The 21,503-nt window shown below is 44.9% G+C and overlaps 1 protein-coding gene across 3 annotated transcripts in view; it reads right to left on the bottom strand.

Moving 5' to 3' along the window:
• The window catches only part of LOC115079721 (sphingomyelin phosphodiesterase 5-like), a 94,443-nt gene that overhangs the window by 14,764 nt on the left and 58,176 nt on the right, over nucleotides 1–21,503 (bottom strand). For all 3 annotated transcript variants that reach the window (XM_029583504.1, XM_029583494.1, XM_029583484.1), the window contains exons 5-7: nucleotides 16,662–16,751; nucleotides 6,651–6,714; nucleotides 2,545–2,701 (exon numbers count right to left, since the gene is read on the bottom strand). In XM_029583504.1, the coding sequence (XP_029439364.1) occupies nucleotides 2,545–2,701; nucleotides 6,651–6,714; nucleotides 16,662–16,751 (311 nt within the window). The remainder of the gene's footprint in view (nucleotides 1–2,544; nucleotides 2,702–6,650; nucleotides 6,715–16,661; nucleotides 16,752–21,503) is intronic.

Raw genomic sequence — 21,503 nt, 5'->3', positions numbered from 1 at the left:
ACGAGAGCCTTATTACATGATCTGAGGTTTCTTTGGGGGTTGTGTATTCTTATAGAAGCATTTAGCCATTCTGTTCCTTCCCCAAAGATTGTCCTATGTAGGATGCAGAGGGCTTTATATTCAATGCGATATTGTAATGAAATCAGAACCGGTGTGATGTGATCATATTTTTTTGTGTTGGTTAGTACACGTGCTGCAGTGTTTTGAAGTACTTGTAACGGTCGAATTGTTGATTGTGGAGGTCCTAAGAATAGTGCATTACAATAATCTATGCTTGAGAACAGTAAGACTTGAAAAACTGTGATCAAGTAAAGGTTTTAAATGTTTGAGTGTTTGTAGTTTATTGTAACCTTCTTTGAGTTTCATATTAATATGTATATTTAAATTGAGTTCAGAAACAATGATCACGCCTAGGTTTCACGAATTATTTCTGATTTCCAGACTAGTTTTGTTATCTTCTAGGGTCAAAATTGATGGTTTAATACTGTTAGTTCTCCTAAATATATGACTTCAGTTTTTTCAACATTTAGACTCAATTTCATATTCGTTAACAGCTGTTTAATCGATGCTAGATACATTGCCGTCAGTTTAAGTGTTTCGTCTATTGAATTCTTCATGGGAATTAAAATTTGCACTTCATGAGCATAAACATAGTGAGTGAGACCGAGTCCACTAAGAAAATGACAGCTCCGTGGAAAAAAGACAGAAGAGAGACCCCTCGTGGACACGTGGTATAGGGCATGCTGGGCATGCTCAGTGTGCATAGTCAAAATTCTAGAAACTCTGACATAAGTTTAGTCACATAGACAGACAGCAATTTGCTACAGAGACAGTCACACAGGGAGCGCACTATGGTACAGTAACAGTCACATACAGAGACAACACTGCACTACAGGACAGTCACATACAGAGACAGTACTGAACTACAGGACAGTCACATACAGAGACAGTCACACAGGGAGCGAACTATGGTACAGTAACAGTCACATACAGAGACAGCACTGCGCTACAGAGACAGTCACATACAGAGAAAGCACTGCGCTACAGGACTGTCACATACAGAGACAGTCACACAGGGAGCGAACTATGATACAGTAACACATATAGAGACAGCACTGCACTACAGAGACAGTCACATACAGAGAAAGCACTGTGCTACAGAGACAGTCACATACAGAGACAGCACTGCACTACAGGACAGTCACATACAGAAACAGCACTGCGCTACAGAGACAGTCACATACAGGGACAGCACTGTGCTACAGAGACAGTCACATACAGGGACAGCACTGTGCTACAGAGACATCGCACAGGGAGGGCACTATGGTACAGTAACAGTCACATACAGCAACAGCACTGCACTACAGAGACAGTCACATACAGAGAAAGCACTGTGCTACAGAGACAGTCACATACAGAGACAGCACTGCACTACAGGACAGTCACATACAGTGACAGCACTGCACTACAGGACAGTCACAAACAGAGTCACATACAGAGACAGCACTGCGCTACAGAGACAGTCACATACAGAGACAGCACTGCACTACAGAGACATCGCACAGGGGGGGCACTATGGTACAGTAACAGTCACATACAGAGACAGTCACATACAGAGAAAGCACTGCGCTACAGAGACAGTCACATACAGAGACAGCACTGCACTACAGAGACATCGCACAGGGAGGGCACTATGGTACAGTTACAGAGACAGTCACATACAGAGAAAGCACTGCGCTACAGAGACAGTCACATACAGCAACAGCACTGCGCTACAGAGACAATCACATACAGAGAAAGCACTGCGCTACAGAGACATCGCACATGGAGGTCACTATGGTACAATAACAGTCACATACAGAGACAATCACATACAGAGAAAGCACTGCGCTACAGAGACAGTCACATACAGAGACAGCACTGCACTACAGAGACATCGCACAGGGAGGGCACTATGGTACAGTTACAGAGACAGTCACATACAGAGAAAGCACTGCGCTACAGAGACAGTCACATACAGCAACAGCACTGCGCTACAGAGACAATCACATACAGAGAAAGCACTGCGCTACAGAGACATCGCACATGGAGGTCACTATGGTACAATAACAGTCACATACAAAGAAAGCACTGCGCTACAGAGAGTGTCACATACAGCAACAGCACTGCGCTACAGAGACAGTCACATACAGAGAAAGCACTGCGCTACAGAGACATCGCACAGGGAGGTCACTATGGTACAATAACAGTCACATACAGAGACAGTCACATACAGAAACAGCACTGCACTACAGAGACATCGCACAGGGAGGTCACTATGGTACAGTAACAGTCACATACAGCGACAGCACTGCGCTACAGAGACAGCACTGCGCTACAGGACAGTCACATACAGAGACAGCACTGCACCACAGGACAGTCACACCGAGTCACTAGTTTGTTTCCTAATTAGCCTAGAGGAACTGAAGCATTAGCCAATCCCAGGGCAGGCTTTTGATAAGAGTCCGTGTGGTTTCAGTCATAGGTGAGTGCTTTGTTACTTACAGTAATTAATGTCCTGGAGACTGTCTCCTCTCGGTACAGAATGTAATCAATCCTCCGCCCAGGCCCCGGGGGCCCTGTTTCAGGGTAACCAGCACTACCATCACGATTAACTGGGGGAGCAATGTACTGGGTCCGGTGTGCTTCCATCTCCAGAATCCTGACCCACATAAAAGGAAGGAGAGAGAGTGAGAGAGCAACTCCACCAGCCTCTGGTTCTGAGAGAGTCACATCCAATCTGCAGTATCACTACCAGCCCTCTCCCTCCTAGATACCACCCAGGCTTCATACCCCCATCACCACTCAAACCACACCTCCCAAGCTTCTCTCCCCCCCCATCACCACTCAAACCACTCCACCCAGACTTCTCTCCCCCCCATCACCACTCAAACCACCCCTCCCAAGCTTCTCTCCCTCCCATCACCACTCAAACCACTCCATCCAGGATTCTCTCCCTGCCCCCCATCACCACTCAAACCACTCCACCTAGACTTCTCTCCCCCCTACCACCACTCAAACCATTCCACCCAGACTTCTCTCCCTCCCATCACCACTCCATCCAGACTTCTCTCCCCCCCCCCATTACCACTCAAACCATTCCACCCAGACTTCTCTCCCCCTACCACCACACAAACCATTCCACCCAGACTTCTCTCCCTCCCATCACCACTCAAACCACACCATCCAGACTTCTCTCCCTCCCCCCCCCCCCCATTACCACTCAAACATTCCACCCAGACTTCTCCCCCCCTACCACCACTCAAACCATTCCACCCAGACTTCTCTCCCTCCCATCACCACTCAAACCACTCCACCCAGACTTCTCTCCCTCCTACCACCACTCAAACCACACCTCCCAAGCTTCTCTCCCTCCCATCACCACTCAAACCACTCCATCCAGGCTTCTCTCCCTCCCCCCCCCCATCCCACTGCACCCAGATTTCTCTCCCCCCTACCACCACTCAAACCACACCTCCCAAGCTTCTCTCCCTCCCACCACCACTCAAATCACTCCATCCAGGCTTCTTCCCTCCCCCCCCCCCCCCATTACCACTCAAACCATTCCATCCAGGCTTCTCTTCCTCCCCCCCATCACCACTCAAACCACTCCATCCAGGCTTCTCTCCCTCTCCCCATCACCACTCAAACCACTCCATCCAGGCTTCTCTTCCTCCCCCCCATCACCACTCAAACCATTTCACCCAGACTTCTCCCCCCCTTCCACCACTCAAACCAAACTTCCCAAGCTTCTCTCCCTCCCATCTCACTCAAACCACTCCATCCAGGCTTTTCTCCCTCCCCCTCATCACCACTCAAACCACACCTCCCAAGCTTCTCTCCCTCCCATCACCAACTCAAACCACTCCATCCAGATGTCTCTCCTCCCACATCACCACTCAAACCACTCCATCCAGGCTTCTCTCCCTCCCCCCATCACCACTCCAACCACTCCACCCAGACTTCTCTCCCCCCTACCACCACTCAAACCATTCCACCCAGACTTCTCTCCCCCCTACCACCACTCAAACCATTCCACCCAGACTTCTCTCCCTCCCATCACCACTCAAACCATACCATCCAGGCTTCTCTTCCTCCCCCCCCATCATCACTCAAACCACTCCATCCAGGCTTCTCTTCCTCCCACCCATCACCACTCAAACCACTCCACCCAGACTTCTCTCCCCCCCTACCACCACTCAAACCATTCCACCCAGACTTCTCTCCCTCCCATCACCACTCAAAGCATACCATCCAGGCTTCTCTCCCTTCCCCCATCATCACTCAAACCACTCCATCCAGGCTTCTCTTCCTCCCCCCCCATCACCACTCAAACCACTCCACCCAGACCTCTCTCCCTCCTACCACCACCATCTACTCCTACAACTCTAACTGGCTTGATGAACCCTTTTGCCCCATACGCTCTGACTGACGCACGCGGTCTATCAACAAAGGGACCCTATCCATACCTCCCATCAAAAAAGTCCACCTCTCCGCCACAAGGGGCCGCGCACTCTCCATTGCAGGCCCCAAACAATGGAACTCCCTCCCGACTACACTCAGGCTCGAGCCATGCTACTCTAAGTTCAGAAAGAAACTAAAGACCTGGCTCTTCCGACAGGCATACCCAGAATAATTGTCTCCATCTACCATCACTCCTCTCAACCCTCATGAACAATCCTCACATAGGCGACACTTAAATTGTATATTGTTTATAGTCTCTTGTAATTAACCCATCTGTTACCGTTCAAAGTTGATGTTTTTTCTTCTTCAATACTTTCTGCACTATGTATTTACTCTTTCCCCCTTCCCCGCCCTGTTAATTGTATTTTCAGTCTTTTAGTTACAATGTAAACCGGTATGATGTTTGCATGCTAATACCGGTATATAAAAGTTTTAAATAAATAAATAAATAAATAAACCACACCTCCCAAACTTCTCTCCCTCCCATCACCACTCAAACCACTCCATCCAGGCTTTTCTCCCTCCCCCTACCACCACTCAAACCACACCTCCCAAGCTTCTCTCCCTCCCATCACCACTCAAACCACTCCATCCAGGCTTCTCTCCCTCCCCCCCATCCCACTGCACCCAGACTTCTCTCCCCCCTACCACCACTCAAACCACACCTACCAAGCTTCTCTCCCTCCCATCACCACTCAAACCACTCCATCCAGGCTTCTCTCCCTCCCCCCCCCATCCCACTGCACCCAGACTTCTCTCCCCCCTACCACCACTCAAACCACACCTACCAAGCTTCTCTCCCTCCCATCACCACTCAAACCACTCCATCCAGGCTTCTCTCCCTCCCCCCCATCCCACTGCACCCAGACTTCTCTCCCCCCTACCACCACTCAAACCACACCTACCAAGCTTCTCTCCCTCCCATCACCACTCAAACCACTCCATCCAGGCTTCTCTCCCCCCCCCCCATCCCACTGCACCCAGACTTCTCTCCCCCCTACCACCACTCAAACCACACCTACCAAGCTTCTCTCCCTCCCATCACCACTCAAACCACTCCATCCAGGCTTCTCTCCCTCCCCCCCCCCCATTACCACTCAAACCATTCCACCCAGACTTCTCTCCTCCAACATCACCACTCAAACCATATCATCCAGGCTTCTCTCCCTCTCCCCATCACCACTCAAACCATTCCACCCAGACTTCTCCCCCCCTACCACCACTCAAACCATTCCACCCAGACTTCTCCCCCCCTACCACCACTCAAACCACACCTCCCAAGCTTCTCTCCCTCCCATCACTACTCAAACCTCTCCACCCAGACCTCTCTCCACCCAGACCTCTCTCCCCCCTACCACCACTCAAACCACACCTCCCAAGCTTCTCTCCCTCCCATCACCACTCAAAGCACTCCATCCAGGCTTCTCTATCTCCCCCCATTTACCACTCAAACCATTCCATCCAGACTCTGGAGCTCTGCCTGCCTCTGGGGACCTGCGCATGGAACAGGGAACATTTCAGAGAAAGCTACCCTGGAGGTTCTGGATTTAAGCTTTCTACCTAAGAGCCTACATTTGGCTTCCAGAACCTCCCTCCCACATTTTCCTATGTCGTTGGTGCCCACGTGTACCATGACAGCCGGCTCCTCCCCAGCACTGTCTAAAATCCTATCTAGGTGACGCGTGAGGTCCGCCACCTTCGCACGAGATAGGCAAGTTACCAGGCGATCCTCACGCCCACCAGCCACCCAGCTATCTACATTCCTAATATTTGTGACTGAAGAGGCTCCAGCCTGTCTGCGAACTTCTGTACATGCTCAGTAAAACTCAAACTTCTAGTAGCTAGGAGAGACAAGGCCATTCAGTGTCGCCTAATGACAGCAGCCACACATAATGGCTAATTCACCCTAACTACGGAAAACACCATTTATAAGCGCAAACTTGCTTTACAGTTGTTAGGCGTGAGTTTTGATAAACTGATGTATTTATACACACTTATATTGACTCTTTAATAAATTTGCTCACACACAGTCCTTTCTTCTCATCAGTGGAGATCAACACACCAGGCGTCCCACTCCTTGTTCACTGGAGAGGACTCAAATGTGTCCTTTACGCATTTCCCACAGGAGACGAAAAGTATCTTTTTACCTTTTCATGCTTTCTGGTGTCACCATGACATCATCATAAAGTATCAATGGTCGCAGTAGAGTACCTGTGAACACACAACAGATCAGATATCATAGCCCAAGGCAAAGACAGAGAGAGAGATAAAGAGCACGTCTCTCCCTCCTACCACTACTCAAACTACACCTCCCAAGCTTCTCTCCCTCCCATCACCAATCAAACCACTCCATCCAGGCTTCTCTCACCCCCATCATCCCTCAAACCACTCCACCCAGGCTTCTCTCATCCCCATCATCCCTCAAACCACACCTTCCAGGCTTCTCTCACCCCATCATCCCTCAAACCACACCTTCCAGGCTTCTCTCATCCCCATCATCCCTCAAACCACACCTTCCAGGCTTCTCTCATCCCCATCATCCCTCAAACCACACCTTCCAGGCTTCTCTCACCCCCATCATCCCTCAAACCACACCTTCCAGGCTTCTCTCACCCCCATCATCATGCAAACCACACCTTCCAGGCTTCTCTCATCCCCATCATCATTCAAACTATTCCATCTAGTCTTCTCTCCCCCCCCCCAGTATTTTCACTCAAATCACCTACCCAAGCAGTCACACAGCATAGCAAGGTGCAAGGGTAAATCCCGAGGTTATGGTGCCGCTGCGTTACTGCTGCATGGGCCTTGCAGTGCAAATCTGATATCATTTACTTTCCAGCAGCCTAACTGTAAACCCCTATGGAGGGAATGGGGAGGAAAGGATTGAAGAGGGGGAAAGACGGGAATGGAGGAGGAGGAGGGAGTTCTCTGAAAAGATGAGGAGTGGGGGAGCCAAGATATCCAAGCAGAGCAGAGTGAAGGTTGCTGTCTTTGGTGGTTAGCCCAGTTTGAATCCGTAATTGTTGTAGCTGAAGGTCGTGTCTATGGATGTCTGGGACAGGTGGTGTCACTATTGTAGCAGCTGCCTTGCAGGCCTCGGCAATCTGAAACCACTGACTTTCTCTGGTGCTTTGAACGTCTGCCTCAGTTTGAAGAGACTTGGTAAAGTTGGGCAGCAGCAGAGCTCCCAGTCACATTTGCAGCTCCAGTACCAGTGAATTATTTGAGTATTGTTCATGTGTTTGATTTTCTGTTTCTGTGAATAAAGCAAAGGAGGGAGGGAGAAGGAGCCCCCGGACTCAGCAACGTGTTTGGTACTCCTGGAGCCTATCAGTATTGGAGTGACCCGGCTGCTGACATTTCCCTGACCATGGCTTCTGCAATGCTGGACTGATGCTAGCAGCAGCTGAAGTGAGCAGCAGAGTAGAAGAAGGACATGTCTGCAGCTTCAATGCTAGATGGGTGGGATGTCTGTTCTGCTTACTGGCTTACGTTTTCCATGGGGTTTGTCTTCATTGGATTTGGTGTTCTCTGCTGTGTTTTGACTCGGACCTACAGGGCATTTGAGATGATTGAGTTACACTTCATTCCATGTTAAAGCCTTTATGCGAAGAGCCATTCCCAGTAAAAAAAAAAAATGAACAGCACAGTTCACCATTTTTTTTAGCATCTTAAATATACTAATCTGCTAAACTATGCAAAGAAATGCATTTAGAGTACAAAGGGAAAGGTACAGTATTGGAGGTGAAATTCTAAGCACACAGTAGAAACAGGATTTGGGGTAAGAGACAGAAGTCTCATCTGCATACTGCTCCCAGCATCCCCTGGGAGAGGAGTCCAGAGGTCACAGCAACCGATCCAGGGATTGACTTCCACAGCCCCAGCTTCCAGAGGCCCCGCACCCTTTGCAGTAGAAGAGAACTGGAAGCACGAGATGCTCGGCGTGCAAATCTCAAACCTCTCAATCCTTTGAGTGAAGATCAAATTAATGGTGGTTGAAGAGGACTGGTAAGTACAGTTTTGGAAATACTTGGACTTTAAAAAGTTTGGAGAGAGGTTTAATAGTGGGATATATTCTTTAGAGTTTGTGTGTTTCTGAGATAATAAGCAAACCAAAGGGAGTTAATTCTAGTATCTGTCTGTCCCTCCCACCCACCCCTAGCTCAACGCTTGACTTTTAGGCAAGAAACACTTTCTCAGTAAAAATCTATCAGGCTCTTTTCTAATTTATACTAAACCACCAGCCCTTATTGAGATTTTAATCATCCCTTTGTAGGTCACTAGCAGATTAATTAGTGAATACAACTATACAATTAAAGTACTCTAATTCCCACTCCCTTAAAAACCTAAACTTAACTAGGACCTCAACAAAATTAAGATGAAGGCAGCAGTCCAGCAGCAAGAGGGGGGCTTCCCAGTCTTTTGCATCGATTATCACTTGTATGATTTTTTACCAGCCGGTGAGAGATTGTATGTGTGCACTCGGTGCAAAGAGAGAATGGCTCTCAGAGAATGAGACCAATCTCTGGATGCTAGAATGGCAGACCTGGAGGAGATGAGACAGATGAGACAATCAGGGACATAGTAGCCAAGTCCCAAATCCACTCTGGAAGCCCTGGTGCTGCCTTGGATCAGAAAGATCTCCCAGTAGGAGAACATCACCCTGGTGTAGCAGGAAGTGATCCTGTAGCAAGGACCTGCTCTCCAGGTGATGCATTGTCCTTCCTCTCGCACTGAGGACAAATCTCCCAGGGCTACTGCCCAGGAGGGAAGGGTTAGGTTGGCCGTCATAGTTGCTGATTTGATTATTAGAAATGTAGATAGCTGGGTGGCTGGTGGACGTGAGGACCGCCTGGTAACTTGCCTGCCTGGTGCAAAAGTGGCGGACCTCACACGTCTCCTAGATAATAGACAGTGCTGGGGAGGAGCCAGCTGTCATGGTACATGTGGGCACCAACGACATTGGAAAATGTGGGAAGGAGGTTCTGGAAGCCAAATGTAGGATTTTATGTAGAAAGCTGAAATCCAGAACCTTGTGGGTGGCATTCTCTGAAATGCTCCCTGTTCCACGAGCAGGTCCCCAGAGGCAGGCAGAGCTCCAGAGTCTCAAAGCATGGTGAGACAAAGGTGCAGGAAAGAGGGATTCAGCTTTGTAAGGAACTGGGGAACCTTTTGGGGAAGGGGGAGTCTCTTCCGAAAGGATGGGATCCACCTTAAGCAAAATGGAACCAGGCTGCTGACACTAACTTTAAAAAAGGAAACAGAGCAGCTTTTAAACTAAAACAAGGGGGAAAGCAGACAGTCACTCAACAGTGCATGGTTCGGAGGAATGTATCCTTGAAGGATACTAATGAAACAGGAGAGTTAGGGCATCCCAACAGAGATGTTCCAATAAAATTAAAAGTAGACATGTGCCTATAAGTAAAGAATCACCTGGGCTAAAGATCTCCAAATTATCCATATCAACTGAAAAGAAGGTTGTTAATAGAAACAAGCAAAAACCACACTTTGAAATGTCTGTATGCCAATGCCAGAAGTCTAAGAAGTAAGATGGGAGAGTTAGAGTGTATAGCAGCAAATGATGAGATTGACATAATTGACATGACAGAGACTTGGTGGAAGGAGGATAACCAATGGGACAGTGCTATATCAGGGTACAAATTATATCGCAATGATAGGGAGGATCAACTTGGTGGGGGTGTGGCACTTTATGTCCGGGAGGGTATAGAGTCCAACAGGATAAAGATCATACAAGAGTCTAAATGCTCAGTAGAATCTATATGGGTAGAAATCCCATGTGTGTTGGGTAAGAGTATAGTGATAGACGTATACTACCATCCAACTGGACAAAATGGTCAGACAGATGATGAAATGCTAAGAGAAATCATGGAAGCAAACCAATTTGGCAGTGCAATAATAATGGGAGATTTCAATTACCACAAAAGTAATAACAGTTAACCTTGATGCACAATGAACCACAATATCTCATAAAAATATGTTTCTCCTTCAATGTGCTGTAACCCTGGATGTGCCTTTTGCATTTAAATTTGAATCTATGTGCAATGAATAAGTTTAAAGTTCATGACATGTTGGTATCTGTCCTTCATAGAATAGAAATAGCCATGTGGACATGATGATTTTCACGTCTCAGTGATTTGTATAGGAGAATCCATGTTGGTTGCAGTCCCTGAAGCAGCTTTGCAAAACGTACGTTGGACTGGACTGGATTTGTTGAACAACTGTCCCCTGAGTAAAATTAATTCTTTGAAGTGCGGCAGCAACATCAAAAGAATTGGATTTTCTGAAGCGCGGTAGCACTGTCATCTACTAAGGGAAGTATCAGTTCCACATTAATTTTAAGAAAAATTAAGAAAAAGCAACAATATGAGAAAAAATGAAAAAGCATAATTATTAATAAAAGGACTTGGACCGATGATTAAAAATGACCCGTAGCGGTTAATACATAAAGCTATAATAGCTAGTATACCGTGGGTGTTATGACGGTCCTTCACACAAATTAATTCACATTAATAATAATATACAGCACATTGAAGGAGAAACTATAGCTTCACAACGTATTTTTACGAGATTTCAATTACCCCAATATTAACTGGGTAAATATAACATCAGGACATGCTAGAGATATAAAATTCCTGGAAGGAATAAACGACTGCTTCAACAACTGGAGCAATTGATTCAGAAACCAACAAGAGAGGGAGCTATTTTAGATTTAATTCTTAGTGGAATGCGGGATTTGGTGAGAGAGGTAACAGTGGTGGGGCCACGGCAATAGATTTAGATTTTATAAATTTATGAATCACCTAATACACATGGGACTAGGCGATGTACAATAAAAACATAATATAATTCCCACTATTACCTAGAAAAATTGGGGATAAATATTTCAGTTTAAAAATAGTTGTATTATTACAATTTATTTGGTGTAACATTTTTCTTTTGAATATTCCTCTTGATTGAATGCAAAGGATTCTTTGTGTGTAAAATTGAATAAACAAATAATAAAAACCAAAAACAAAACCATAATATAACAACAAATAAAACATATTTAAAAGGAAAAACAAATATAAATAAAATTTATTTTTATTTTATTTATTTATTGATTTTTATATACAGTCATTTGGTGTAGCCATCACAACGGTTAACAAAGCATGACAGAAACAATTACTCACACAGGTAAGTACAGTGCATGCTAAAAAAAATAAAAAGCGACATCACTCATGATAAGAGCAGGTTAAATTTAAGCATTAAAAGGGAATAAATATTAAAAGCAAGACTAAAAGAAATTAAAATTGTGGAATGAATATGGAGAACAGGTAGTAGAGGATGAGTGGATTATTAGGGATCTTGATATGCCTTTGTGAATAGTCAGGTCTTTATGTCCTTTTTAAATGTTTTGCGACTCGTTTGTAATCGTAATTCAGTAGGAAGTGCATTCCATAATTTTGGGCTTACAAGCGAGATTGCACGTTCACGCACTTGCAAGAGTTGTGCAGATCGAACCGAGGGGATTGTTAGTAGACCTTTGTTAGCTAAGCGTAGATTTCATTGGGTACAGGAAGTTTATTTGCTGCATTCAACCAGTCTGTCTGCTCTTCATATATAATTTTATATAATATGGAAAGTACCTTGTATTCGATTCGGAATTTTATTGGTAGCCAATGTAGTGATGTTAAAATTAGGGTAATATGCTCATATTTCTTGGTGCCAGTTAGGATTCTCGCTGCTTTGAAGAATTTGTAGTTGACGAATGGTGGAAAGTGGTAGGCCAAGTAAGAGCGAACTACAGTAGTCAATGTCAACAAAACAATAAATAATAATAAAACAAGCTATAATACATGAACCAATAAAAGGAACCTAAAAAAGCTCTTAAAAATAAGTAAAATTAAAAAGATAAGTTTTAATTAATTTTCTGAAACTCTTAATGGGGTCTGATTGCCTTATTTCAATGGGTAAAGAGTTCCAGAGAGTGGGCCCTGCAACTGAAAAGGCACAATCTCTAGTGACATGGACTCTGGCAAGCCGAGGAGATGGAACATCCAACAAACCACGCTGAGAGGAACGCAAAGATTATAACATGATCAAATTTGAACTAATGACTAGAAAGGGGACAATATGTAAATCTACAGCTCTAAAAACATTTGCAAAAAGGAAACTTTGATAAAATAAGGAAAAAAGTTAGAAAAAGTATACAACAGGTGTGAACATTGTTTAAAAATACAATCCTAGAGGCGCAGTCCATATGTATTCCGTGCATTAAGAAAGGTTGGAAGGAAGGCAAAACGATTACAGTCATGGTTAAAAGGTGAGGTGAAAGAGGCTATTTTATCTAAAAAAAAAAACCCCATCCTTCAAAAATTGGAAGAAGGATCCATCTGAAGAAAATAGGATAAAACATAAGCATTATCAAGCTAAGTGTAAAACATTGATAAGACAGGCGAAGAGAGAATTTGAAATGAAGTTGGCCATAGAGGCAAAAACTCATAATAAAAACTTTTTTAAATATATCCAAAGCATGAAACCTGTGAGGGAGTTGGTTGGACCATTAGATGACCGAGGGGTTAAAGGGGCTCTTAGGGAAGATAAGGACATTGCAGAAAGACTAAAGTGCCGATGCAATATTTTGGTGAGAAAGTAGGCGCAGAACAGTCAGCGCCCGCTTTCTTATTGCGAACCCAAGGGGGCGCCATGCAATATTTAAATTAGGGGGTCACGTTAGCAAGGAGAGCCAGAGTGCGTCAATCTTCCGCCGATTAGGAAAACCGACGCTGAGCTTATGGGCATTTTCCCTAAACACTGCCCTGCCAGGGGGTTCAGCAAACAGACGATTCTCAATTGGGTGGGTTTTTTTTACTTTTTTTAAAACTTTATTTAGTTTTGTTTTTCATCCTACTCAATATCGTAACGATATTAAGTAGGAGGCAGTAGAGAAAAGCATTTTTTTCTGCTTTTCTGTACTGGTTTAAGGAGCACTCAGCTATTAATGTCTGCTCCAGGCAGGCGTTAATTTCTGATTGCTAAAAGTGCGTGAATTCCTAATAGCCTCATTCACATCCATTTGCATGTCATGAGCGCTATTAGATTCTCTCGCCTTGGATGCGTATTGTAGAGGCGCTAATCCCCTTATCGCATAAAGGGGTTAATTAATGCCTATACAACCCCATGCCTTCTGTTAAGGGTAGTAACTGCTGCTCCATGCAGGTTACCCCATGCCTTTTGTTAAGGGCAGTAACTGCTGCTCTGTGCAGGTTACCCCATGCCTTCTGTTAAGGGTAGTTACTGCTGCTCCATGCAGGTTACCCCATGCCTTCTGTTAAGGGCAGTTACTGCTGCTCCATGCAGGTTACCCCATGCCTTCTGTTAAGGGTAGTAACTGCTGCTCCGTGCAGGTTACCCCATGCCTTCTGTTAAGGGTAATAACTGCTGCTCTTTGCAGGTTACCCCATGCCTTCTGTTAAGGGCAGTAACTGCTGCTCCATGCAGGTTACCCCATGCCTTCTGTTAAGGGCAGTAACTGCTGCTCCATGCAGGTTACCCCATGCCTTCTGTTAAGGGTAGTAACTGCTGCTCCGTGCAGGTTACCCCATGCCTTCTGTTAAGGGTAATAACTGCTGCTCTTTGCAGGTTACCCCATGCCTTCTGTTAAGGGTAATAACTGCTGCTCTGTGCAGGTTACCCCATGCCTTCTGTTAAGGGTAATAACTGCTGCTCTGTGCAGGTTACCCCCATGCCTTCTGTTAAGGGCAGTAACTGCTGCTCCGTGCAGGTTACCCCCATGCCTTCTGTTAAGGGTAGTAACTGCTGCTCTGTGCAGGTTACCCCCATGCCTTCTGTTAAGGGTAGTAACTGCTGCTCTGTGCAGGTTACCCCATGCCTTCTGTTAAGGGTAATAACTGCTGCTCTGTGCAGGTTACCCCCATGCCTTCTGTTAAGGGTAATAACTGCTGCTCTGTGCAGGTTAACCCCATGTCTTCTATTAAGGTTAATAACTGCTGCTCCATGCAGGTTAACCCCATGTCTTCTGTTAAGGGAAGTAACTGCTGCTCCATGCAGGTTACCCCATGCCTTCTGTTAAGGGTAATAACTGCTGCTCCGTGCAGGTTACCCCATGCCTTCTGTTAAGGGTAATAACTGCTGCTCCGTGCAGGTTACCCCTACGCATTGAAACTCTGGAGCTCTGCCTGCCCCTGGTGACCTGCGCGTGGAACAGGGAGCATTTCAGAGAATGCTACCCTGGAGGTTCTGGATTTCAGCTTCTTACCTAAAATCCTAAATTAATTAATTAATTAATTAATTAATTAATTTATTTATTTATTTAATAAATTTGGCTTCCAGAACCTCCCTCCCACATTTTCCTATGTCGTTGGTGCCCACATGTACCACGACAGCCGGCTCCTCCCCAGCACTGTCTAAAATCCTATCTAGGTGACGCATGAGGTCTGCCACCTTCGCACCAGGTAGGCATGTTACAAGGCGATCCTCACGCCCACCAGCCACCCAGCTATCTACATTCCTAATAATCGAATCACCAACTATGATGGCCGGCCTAACCCTTCCCTCCTGGGCAGTAGCCCTGGGAGATTTGTCCTCAGTGCGAGAGGACTTAAGCTTTACTAGTACCAACTTCTTGTTTCCCTCCCCCATCCCTCCAAGGCAGGATCAAACCCACAGCCCTTGGAGGAAAGAATACAGCCCTCTGACAGCTGGAGCCACAGTCACACAACTCCTCTGGAAAAGATGGATCTAAGGGTAGACCATCAGAAGCATTGTTGGAGACCCCTGATGAGTCATCTGTCCACGGGTCATAGGTACCCTCATCCCCACTATCAATGACTGGGGATGGAGTCCTGGATGCTGGGCCTTCGCCCAGTGGTGCAGGACCTGATGGAACTGAGTGTAGGGACATAGGACCCGGTGACTTTGACAGTCTGGGGAGAGCTTTCTCCTCCGAGGAACCAGTAATGACGACCAGATCAGAAGGGGGAGGCAGCAGTGTCTAAAGGGCTTTGATGCCATCCCGCGAACAGATGCCGGTTGGGTCAGTAACACGCCAATGAGCTTGTGCAGGGATTCCAGTGGGGGCACAAGGAGTGACGGTTCTGGCTCCATCAGTGCTGCAATGCCAATGTCGCTCATTGCCTTCATGACGGCCAGGTGCACATGCCTCTCCAGTTCCTCCTCGAACATCAATGATGACAATACAGTCTGGGACAGAGGAGATGTGATCAGATCCTCTTTGAAACCGAGACGAGGATTGGTGGTGGGCATCAGGATCGATGGAGTCCAAGGCGCACCCCTAGAATCAGTGGAGGAATGGCTCTCCTCACTGCGGGGTAGCTTCATGGCCATCGCAGCAGAAGCTGGTGCAGCCCCATGCCAGGCATCATGCATTGATGGGGACCAATGCCGATGTGTTTTCAACTTCCCTCGATGCTCGGCATGGTCCTTCCCCAGTACCAAGGTCGATGGTGAGGAGCAGTAATGGCTTTGGAACAACCCGAGTAAAAAGGAGGTGGACTACAGCTGTTCCTTAATTGCACTTTAGTTACAGTGAAAAACAACTCAAAACAAGCAATGCAACTCATCTTAACTTCAGGTAATACACACACAGAACAAGTCTTAGCATACGGTGGACTTCTGTCTGCAACAGGCTCACCTTATCTTCAGCTAATACACAGTCTTTAGACTTAACAGGTCTTTGCATACGATAGGTCTATGCCTGCTCCCCAGAGCTCGCCTACCCTTCTATGCCCTGAGTTCTTATAATCTGGTGAAGGGCTGCTCTCTTCACCCAGGATTCCCTGTGGATCTCAATCTTAAGAAGGACCGGGTGAGACAGCTGCGCCCAGTCCTTTAAGACAGTCTGAGGGAGTTTTCTGTACACTCCCTCAGACCCCCTAAGTAGTAGTAAAAGCAGCACACACAACTGTCAGACATAAATACAGAATTACAATGTCGTCAGTTCCAAGTAAATCAACAGAGTAGTAAAATAGAGAACACACCTTTCTAACAACTGAAAAGTGTTTTAGGAATCACCATTACCTGACATAGTCCTAAATGTTGCATCTTTGAAAGGTATGAGATAATTTTTGAACTCGTTTATCTATTGTAGTTAATTAAATGTCACAGTGTCCACTCACCTATAGCCCAGTCCTTCTCCTTCCGAGGACCTTCCCGGCAAGGGTCTTTGTACACATCAAATATTCTGTGATTCTGCTCCAAGTCATCATCTGTAAGTATAAATGTCTTGTTTTATCAAGAATCCCATGAATCCAGCCCTCCTCTAAAGGAAGAGGTAAAGACGTCTGTGTTACCACACATCTGATGAATCCAGCCCCTACTCTGGAGGAAGAAGTGAGGAAGTCTTGTCTTTTCCGAAAGGACGGGCTCCACCTTAACCAGAGTGGAACCAATCTGCTGGCACTAACTTTCAAAAAGGAGATAGAGCAGCTTTTAAACTAGAACAAGGGGGAAAGCAGACAATCACTCAGCAGTGCATGGTTCGGAGAAATGTATCTGTGAAGGATACTAATGAAACAGGAGAGTTAGGGCATCCCAACAGAGAGGTTCCATTAAAAGCAAACATAGTTCATAATGCCTATATGCAAAAAAATCACCAAAGCTAATGATTTCCGAATTATCCCTAACAACTGAAAAGCAGGTTGTTAATACAAACAAAAAACACACTTTGAAATGTCTGTATGCCAATGCCAGAAGTCTAAGAAGTAAGATGGGAGAGTGTATAGCAGCAAATGATGAGATTGACATAAATGGCATCACAGAGACTTGATGGAAGGAGGATAACCAATGGGACAGTGCTATATCAGGGTACAAATTATATCGCAATGATAGGAAGGATCAACGGTGGGGGTGTGGCACTTTATGTCCAGGAGGGTATCGAGTCCAACAGGTTAAACATAGAAACATAGAAACATAGAAATGACGGCAGAAGAAGACCGAATGGCCCATCCAGTCTGCCCAGCAAGCCTCACACATTTTTTCTCTCATACTTATCTGTTTCTCTTAGCTCTTTGTTCTATTCCCCTTCCACCCCCACCATTAATGTAGAGAGCAGTGATGGAGCCGCATCCAAGTGAAATATCTAGCTTGATTAGTTAGGGGTAGTAGGGGCAGTAACCGCTGCGATAAGCAAGCTACACCCATGCTTATTTGTTTTACCTAGACTATGTTGTACAACCCTTGTTGGTTTTTTTTCTTCTCCCCTGCCGTTGAAGCAGGAAGCTATGCTGGATATGCGTGAAGTATCAGTTTTTTTCTCCCCTGCCGTTGAAGCAGAGAGCCATGCTGGATATGCATTGAAAGTGAAGTATCAGGCACATTTGGTTTGGGGTAGTAACCGCCGTAACAAGCCAGCTACTCCTCGCTTTGTGATTGCGAATCCTTTTTTTCTTCACCCCTGTCGTTGAAGCTATGCAGGATATGCGTGAAGCATCAGTTTTTTGTTTTTGTTTTTTTTTTCCCCTGCTGTTGAAGCAGAGAGCTATGCTGGAAATGCGTGATGTATCAGTCTTTCTCCCATGCCGTTGAAGCAGAGAACCATGCTGGATATGCATGGAAAGTGAAGTATCAGGCACATTTTTTTGGGGTAGTAACCGCCGTAACAAGCCAGCTACTCCCCGCTTTTTCGAATAATAGGAGGACTAGGGGGCATTCCATGAAGTTAGCAAGGAACACATTTAAGACTAATCGGAGAAAATTCTTTTTCACTCAACGCACAATAAAGTTCTGGAATTTGTTGCCAGAGAAGGTAGTTAGTGCAGTTAGTGTAGCTGGGTTCAAAAAAGGTTTGGATAATGTCTACGTTCTTGGAGGAGAAGTCCATTAATGGCTATTAATCAATTATACTTAGGGAATAACCACTGCTATTAATTGCATCAGTAGCATGGGTTCTTCTTAGTATTTGGGTAATTGCCAATTGTTAAAGATCATACAAGAGACTAAATGCTCAGTAGAATCTATATGGTTAGAAATCCAATGTGTGTTGGGTAAGGAGTATAGTGATAGGAGTATACTACCATCCACCTGGACAAAATGGTCAGAAACATCATGAAATGCTAAAAGAAATCAGGGAAGCTAACCAATTTGGTAGTGCAATAATAATGGGAGATTTCAATTACCCCAATATTGACTGGGTAAATGTATCATCAGGACTTAAGAACATAAGAACATAAGAAATTGCCATGCTGGGACAGACCAAGGGTCCATCAAGCCCAGCATCCTGTTTCCAACAGAGGCCAAAAACCAGGCCACAAGAACCTGGCAATTACCCAAATACTAAGAAGAACCCATGCTACTGATGCAATTAATAGCAGTGGTTATTCCCTAAGTATAATTGATTAATAGCCATTAATGGACTTCTCCTCCAAGAACGTAGACATTATCCAAACCTTTTTTGAACCCAGCTACACTAACTGCACTAACTACCTTCTCTGGCAACAAATTCCAGAACTTTATTGTGCGTTGAGTGAAAAAGAATTTTCTCCGATTAGTCTTAAATGTGTTCCTTGCTAACTTCATGGAATGCCCCCTAGTCCTCCTATTATTCGAAAGTGTAAATAACCGAGTCACATCTACTCGTTCAAGACCTCTCATGATCTTAAAGACCTCTATCATATCCCCCCTCAGCCGTCTCTTCTCCAAGCTGAACAGCCCTAACCTCTTCAGCCTTTCCTCATAGGGGAGCTGTTCCATCCCCTTTATCATTTTGGTTGCCCTTCTCTGTACCTTCTCCATCGCAACATAAAGTTCCTGGATGTAATAAATGACTGCTTCATAAGAACATGCCATACTGGGTCAGACCAAGGGTCCATCAAGCCCAGCATCCTGTTTCCAACAGTGGCCAATCCAGGCCATAAGAAACCTGGCAAGTACCCGAAAACTAAGTCTATTTCATGTTACTGTTGCTAGTAATAGCGGTGGTTATTTTCTAAATCAACTTAATTAATAGCAGGTAATGGACTTCTCCTCCAAGATCGTATCCAATCCTTTTTTAAACACAGCTATAATTGCTTCATGGAGCAATTGGTTCAGGAACCAACGAGAGAGGGAGCTATTTTAGATTTAATTCTTAGTGGAACGCAGGATTTGGTGGGAGACGTAACGGTGGTGGGGCCACTTGGCAACAGTAATCATAACATGATCAAATTTAAACTAATAGCTGGAAGGGGGACAATAAGTAAATCTGCAGCTCTAACACTAAACTTTCAAAAGGGAAACTTTGATAAAATGATGAAAATAGTTTGAAAAAAAGTGAAAGGTGCAGCTGCAAAAGTTAAAAGTGTCAATAGGCATGGAAATTGTTTAAAAATACAATCCTAGATGCGCAGTCCAGATGTATTCCATGCATTAGGAAAGGTGGAAGGAAGGCAAAACGATTACCGACATGGTTAAAAGGTGAGGTGAAAGAGGCTATTTTAGCCAAAACAAATCCTTCAAAAATTGGAAGAAGGATCCATCTGAGGAAAATAGGATAAAACATAAGCATTCTCAAGTTAAGTGTAAAAGTTAAGGCGAAGAGAGAATTTGAAATGAAATTGGCGATAGAGGTAAAAACTCATAATAAAAACTTTTTAAAAATATATCCGAAGCAAGAAACCTGTGAGGGAGTCGGCTGGACCACTGGATGACTGAGGGGTTAAAGGGGCTCTTAAGGAAGATAAGGCTATTGCAGAAAGACTAAATGAATTCTTTGCTTCCATGTTTACTAATGAGGATGTTGGGGAAATATCAGTTCCGGAGATGATTTTCAGGGGTGATGAGTAAGACGAACTGAATGAAATCACTGTGAACCTGGAAGATGTAGTAGGCCAGATTGACAAACTAAAGAGTAGCAAATCACCTGGACTGGATGGTATGCATCCTAGGGTACTGAAGATACTCAGAAATGACATTTCTGATCTATTAGTTAAAATTTGTAACCTATCATTAAAATCATCCATTGTACCTTAAGACTGGAGGGTGGCCAATGTAACCCCAATATTTAAAAAAGGCTCTAGGGGTGATCCAGGTAACTATAGACCAGTGAGCCTGACTTCAGTGCCAGGAAAAAAATAGTGGAAACTATTCTCAAGATCAAAATCGTAGAGCATATAGAAAGACATGATTTAATGGAATACAGTCAACATGGATTTACCCAAGGGAAGTCTTGCCTAACAAATCTGCTTCACTTTTTTGAAGGGATTAATAAACATGTGGATAAAGGTGAACCAGTAGATGTAGTGTATTTGGATTTTCAGAAGGCGTTTGACAAAGTCCCTCATGAGAGGCTTCTAAGAAAACTAAAAAGTCATGGGCTAGGAGGCGATGTCCTTTCGTGGATTGCAAGCTGGTTAAAAGACAGGAAACAGAGAGTAGGATTAAATGGTCAATTTTCTCAGTGGAAAAGGGTAAACAGTGGAGTGCCTCAGGGATCTGTACTTGGACCGGTGCTTTTCAATATATATATAAATGATCTGGAAAGGAATACGACGAGTGAGGTTATCAAATTTGCGGATGATACAAAATTATTCAGAATAGTTAAATCACAAGCGGATTGTGAAACATTACATGAGGACCTTGCAAGACTGGAAGTTTGGGCATCCAAATGGCAGATGAAATTTAATGTGGACAAGTGCAAGGTGTTGCATATAGGGAAAAATAACCCTTGCTGTAGTTACACGATGTTAGGTTCCATATTAGGAGCTACCACCCAGGAAAAAGATCTAGGCATCATAGTGGATAATACTTTAAAATCGTCGACTCAGTGTGCTGCAGCAGTCAAAAAAGCAAACAGAATGTTGGGAATTATTAGGAAGGCAATGGTTAATAAAACGGAAAATGTCATAATGCCTCTATATCGCTCCATGGTGAGACCGCACCTTGAATACTGTGTACAATTCTGGTCAATGCATCTCAAAAAAGATATAGTTGCGATGGAGAAGGTACAGAGAAGGGCAACCAAAATGATAAAGGGGATGGAACAG

Source organism: Rhinatrema bivittatum, chromosome 1, assembly GCF_901001135.1.
Source record: "Rhinatrema bivittatum chromosome 1, aRhiBiv1.1, whole genome shotgun sequence".
NCBI classification, from domain to species: Eukaryota; Metazoa; Chordata; class Amphibia; order Gymnophiona; family Rhinatrematidae; genus Rhinatrema; species Rhinatrema bivittatum.
Note: the sequence above shows the minus strand (reverse complement) of the source record. Positions and strands in the feature narration are given on the sequence as shown.